Source organism: Phaseolus vulgaris, chromosome 11 (assembly GCF_051622355.1).
Source record: "Phaseolus vulgaris cultivar YP4 chromosome 11, ASM5162235v1, whole genome shotgun sequence".
Classification (NCBI taxonomy): Eukaryota; Viridiplantae; Streptophyta; class Magnoliopsida; order Fabales; family Fabaceae; genus Phaseolus; species Phaseolus vulgaris.
Window position 1 is genome coordinate 22,966,282 of NC_143508.1, and position 4,641 is coordinate 22,970,922.

General features: G+C 45.0%; 1 protein-coding gene across 1 annotated transcript; it reads left to right on the plus strand.

Moving 5' to 3' along the window:
- The first annotated feature begins 3,178 nt into the window (after positions 1 to 3,178).
- Positions 3,179 to 4,136, plus strand: LOC137838432 (uncharacterized). The gene is made up of 2 exons (XM_090297727.1): positions 3,179 to 3,426; positions 3,530 to 4,136. Exons 1-2 carry the CDS (start codon positions 3,179 to 3,181, stop codon positions 4,134 to 4,136), a joined length of 855 nt encoding a protein of 284 aa, XP_090153853.1.
- The last annotated feature ends 505 nt before the right edge of the window (positions 4,137 to 4,641 follow it).

Here is a 4,641-nt window from a genome sequence, read left to right on the forward strand (position 1 = left end):
TAAAGCTCAGTCAAAGATAAAACAGTTTTTCTGTTATGGTCCCAAAACAAACAATCGGTTGTTTCCTCGAATAAATCGGTTGTTTTGGTTCTTAACAGTTCAACCATTTTAAAAACAGTTTTCAATATTTTTCTCAAAACACCTAAGTATAAACAATCGGTTGTTTTAACTTAGTTTGAAAACATTTTACTTTCACAAAGATTGAGAATGCCTATGCTTTAGATTTAATCAAAGGGTGGATTACAACATCCAAACTACCCAGAACTAAGCTAAACCAGCACAGCAACAACAAGCACAACAGAGGCGTCAACATCCTTCAAAGGGTTTGGATTCTTCAAAGCTTGAACACCACTTGGTTCAACAATTATGTTGTTTTTTTCCATGTAGCACAACAAACCAGTGGTCAGACGTAAGATCTTGGATATAGAAAACTTGGGAAGCTTGATGTGCCATTATCAATAGATTCTTCTAAGATGTATCTTTCAATAATGGAAGCTTCCAGACGACATTGATTCTTCACATATCCCTTCAAAATCTTCATGTATCGTTCAACCGGATACATCCATCGCATATAAACTGTTCCATACAATCTGATTTCTCTTACAAGATGAACAACCAAGTGTACCATAATATCAAAAAAAGATGGAGGAAAAAACATCTCGAGTTGACACAAGATAACAATTATTTCTTCTTCAAGTTCATCCAACTTTTGAGAGTCATTCTCTTTGCTACATATGAAATTGAAAAATGAACATAGTCGAGTGATTGTATGCCTAACATTTTTTGGCAAGATTCCACGAATAGCCACCGATAGTAATTGTTGCATTAGAACGTCACAATCATGTGACTTTAAGCCAATTAGTTTCAAATCATTCATAGATACAAGACTCTTCACATTTGAAGAGTAGCCTTGTGGTACCTTAACACCTTTAAGACATTCACAAAAACTTGTGTTCTCTTTCTTTGACAAAGTGTAACACACTGCAGGCAAGTATGTACGTTTACCAACTTCTCTCGGTGCCAATTTCTCTCGTATATTCATCTCAATCAAATCCACACGTGCATTCACACCATCCTTTGTTTTGCCTTTAATGTTTAGAAGTGTTCCTATTAGACTGTCACACACATTCTTTTCTACATGCATTACATCTAGACAGTGTCTGACATCTAACTTACACCAATACGAAAGATAAAACAAGATTGATCTCTTCTTCCATATTTCACTCACAGTTTGCTTCTTCTTCATTTTTCCAAAAGTCACATTAACATTTTTTATTTTTTCATAAATTTCAACACCACTTAAGGGAATTGGAAAAATGTCATGTTCTTGGTATCTGTTAAAAGATTTTTTCAATCTACAATACGAATGATATTTCTTTAGAAATCTACGATGCCCGAGATACACGGTTTTTCTTCCGTGTTTCAACTGCTCATAAGATGTCTTGTCTTGACATATTGGACATGCTCTATGACCTTTCACACTATAAGTTGACAAGTTCCCATATGTAGGGAAGTCATTGATAGTACAAAACAACATTGCATGCAATCGGAAAAATTCATTCTTAAACGCGCCAAACACATCAACCCCTTCATTCCACTATAAAGGTCATCGGGTGTGATGACGTGGATAGTAAGTGAATACGTGGGGTGTGCTTAGCGGGGCACGTGGACAAGAGAAAGATGAATGGTCCAAAAGCGAGCATAGTCACCGTTGGTGGAAGTGGCGTTCTACAGCGTACATAGTCGGTTGTCGCCAGGCTTTCGTGTCATCGCCGTGATAGATAATGGAAGATCAGGTGGTCTGACATCGCCACAAGAAGCACATCACCGGGTTTCCCAGTAAACTTAGTTGAAGCCATTGGAGGTCCAGGCGAGTAAGTTCAAGTGTATAAGTTGAGTAAAGATGATTGTTACGTCAACATGAAGCGTGAAGGTTAAGTGAGTTGGAGGAAACAACTTGCTCATCGATGACGGGATTCCTAGAGTGGACATTCGTTGATGGTGATGTTTCCTCAGCTAGAACATGCATGGCGTGGCGGAGAGGAAGGTGGCACTCGCGACAAGCGATATCACAGAGACGGTGTATTGTGTTGCATCCGATACTCGCCTTGTCGAGTGGTGCTCCAGAGCGTGTTACGTGCTAGGTTACACCTTGAATACGAGACTTGGCCGCACAACTAGATGCTACATAGAAATGACGCTCAAGTTACCCCAGCCCAGATGATGACACGTGTAGGGATGGGTACTACCAGTTATCCCACCCCAGATGATGACACGTGTAGGGTTGGATGCTACATAGAAATGACGCTCAAGTTACCCCAGCCCAGATGATGACACATGTAGGACTGGGTACTACCAGTTACCCCAGCCCAGATGATGACACGTGCAGGGTTGGATGCGAGCCACGCGTCCAAAGCATAACTTCCTGGAGAGAGAAAAAACCTAGGTATAAAAGGTAAACTTAACAGAATTTGCAGAGGTACGTTCATTACAGCTCATGATTTTTTGGTTGAGAGCACTTTAGTACGGTTCTACAACACTTAGTTTTCTCTCAGTTTTTGGGTGTTCCTGTTACAGACTTGAGCGTCGGAGCGCCACCAGCCCCAGAGGCGCCATACTATGTTTTCAGGTTCTCAGAAAGACAATCTGTAGCGTGGACTTGAAGTACACATGGTGTTGAAGCTGGTGAGGAAAGATCGTGACGAGGCATCGTTTTTGGGCTTAGTCAACCGGCAGGATCATCTGGCGCCCACCGTGGGGCCGTGTAAAAGGTGATTCCCAACCACAGTTCGAGTTTATTGAAGTTTTGGTGATTTCTGTTCGACTGCTTGCTGTTGTAGTCGGTTTTCTGGAGTTTCACCGTTGGTTTGGAGTTTCTTTGAGTTGTTGAGTTTGCTGAGAAAGAATGAGGGCAACGCGATCCAGTTCATTCGCACCGTCAACCGAAGAGGACGTTGTATCTATGGCGCAGGTGATGGAAATGATGAGGACGTTGCAGGAGAAAGTGGGTGCATCACGTTCTAAGCAAGAGAGAATGCACGAGGCACTAGTGGCCTCACCGACTAGAAATGAAGAGCTCAACAGAGTCAACGAAGAGCTACGTAAAGCCCTTTAGGGACGGGACAAGCGTGCGACTGGGGACGGATCTGCACCCCCGTCCCCACCGCGTAATTTTCCAATGCCGTTTTCTCAGGAGATCATGGACACGGTGGTCCCTGCAAATGCGGTAGCAGTGAAAGCATCTTTCACCAGGGTGGAAGATCCTAAGGCTCATCTCACGGCGTTTCACACGCAGATGATGCTCTCAGGGGGTTCAGACGCAGTCTACTGCAAGGTGTTCATGAGTACTCTTAGTGGAACAATGCTGGAGTGGTTCATCAGTCTACCTACCGGCCACATTACCACTTTCCAACAGTTCTCCAAGATGTTCGTTGAGCAGTACATAGTAAACAAGGCACCGCCGTTGGTGTCTTACGATCTGTTCGACATGAGGCAGTATCAAGGGGAGTCTCTGAAGGATTTTGAACAGATTCGGGGCTCAGATTGTCCGCTTGCCAGGTAAGGATGAATATATGTTTGTGCATGCCTTCAAAAAGGGCGTGTTGCTTGGACCGTTTAGTGAATCGTTGATCAGGAGCCACCCCGCCACGTTCGCTGAAATCCGGCGACGTGTCGTGGCCCACATCGCTGCTGAAAGCGAAGTCTCCGAGAAGAGAGGGAATGTGGCTCCAGCTAAGCCACGCGCTCAGACGAGGATTCAGCCGCAGAGGGTGATGGAGGCGGCGACAGGGAAGAAGGATCAAAGGATGCATCATCCTTATGATCCAAAGAAGAGCAAGGGGAAGGGGTCAGGGCGGCCTAGAGAGTCTAATCGCCCGCCAAGGTACGAGTTTGTGATGGGATTGGCTGACCTGATCGCCATTCCAAACATTGCTGCCAGGCTCAAAGTACTTGAGAAGACAACGGATAAGGTGTTGGGGCCAAAATCGGACGAGTGGTGTGAGTTCCACAAGAGCTTTGGCGACTCCATAAATTCGTGCTTGGCTTTGGGATACCAACTCGCCGAGTTGGTCAAGTGTGGGTTCTTGAAAGACTATTTGCCGGAGAAGCAAACGGGGCAATCGTCAGGTTCATAACCGGCGAGCAATGAGGGACAACAGCATGAAGTACCCATTCACGGCGAGATCCACACTATAGCTGGCGGATTCTCGGGTGGTGGGTGTACTACATCATAGCGGAAGAAATATGCAAGGTCCGTGATGTCAGTAGAGGCTTTTGAGGATCACTCGCCCGATGTGGACATCACGTTCAGCAAAGAAGATCTTAGGGATGTTGTGCTCCATGACAACGATCCCATTGTAATCTCGCTCGTTACAGCGGGGAGGATGGTTCATCGGGTGTTGGTCGATCAAGGAAGCTCGGCAGATGTTATGTTTTGGCCGACTTTCGAAAAGTTACAGTTATCCCCCGACCAGCTGAGGCCATATGGGGGTTGCTTATACGGTTTTGCTGGTGATCAAGTGGAGGTCAGGGGGTACATTGAGTTAAGAACGACGTTCACAGATGGGGTGGCCTCGCGCACAGAGAAGATCAGGTACCTTGTTGGGAACGCTTCTTCGGCATATAATATCCTGTTGGGAA

What these genes read in the sequence shown, in the direction of transcription:
- LOC137838432 (XM_090297727.1), top strand. Translation starts at nt 3,179, where the DNA reads ATGCCGTTTTCTCAGGAGATCATGGACACGGTGGTCCCTGCAAATGCG. An exon ending in TTCCAACAGTTCTCCAAGAT is followed by an intron (nt 3,427 to 3,529) that starts GTTCGTTGAGCA and finishes GATTTTGAACAG; the next exon opens with ATTCGGGGCTCAGATTGTCC.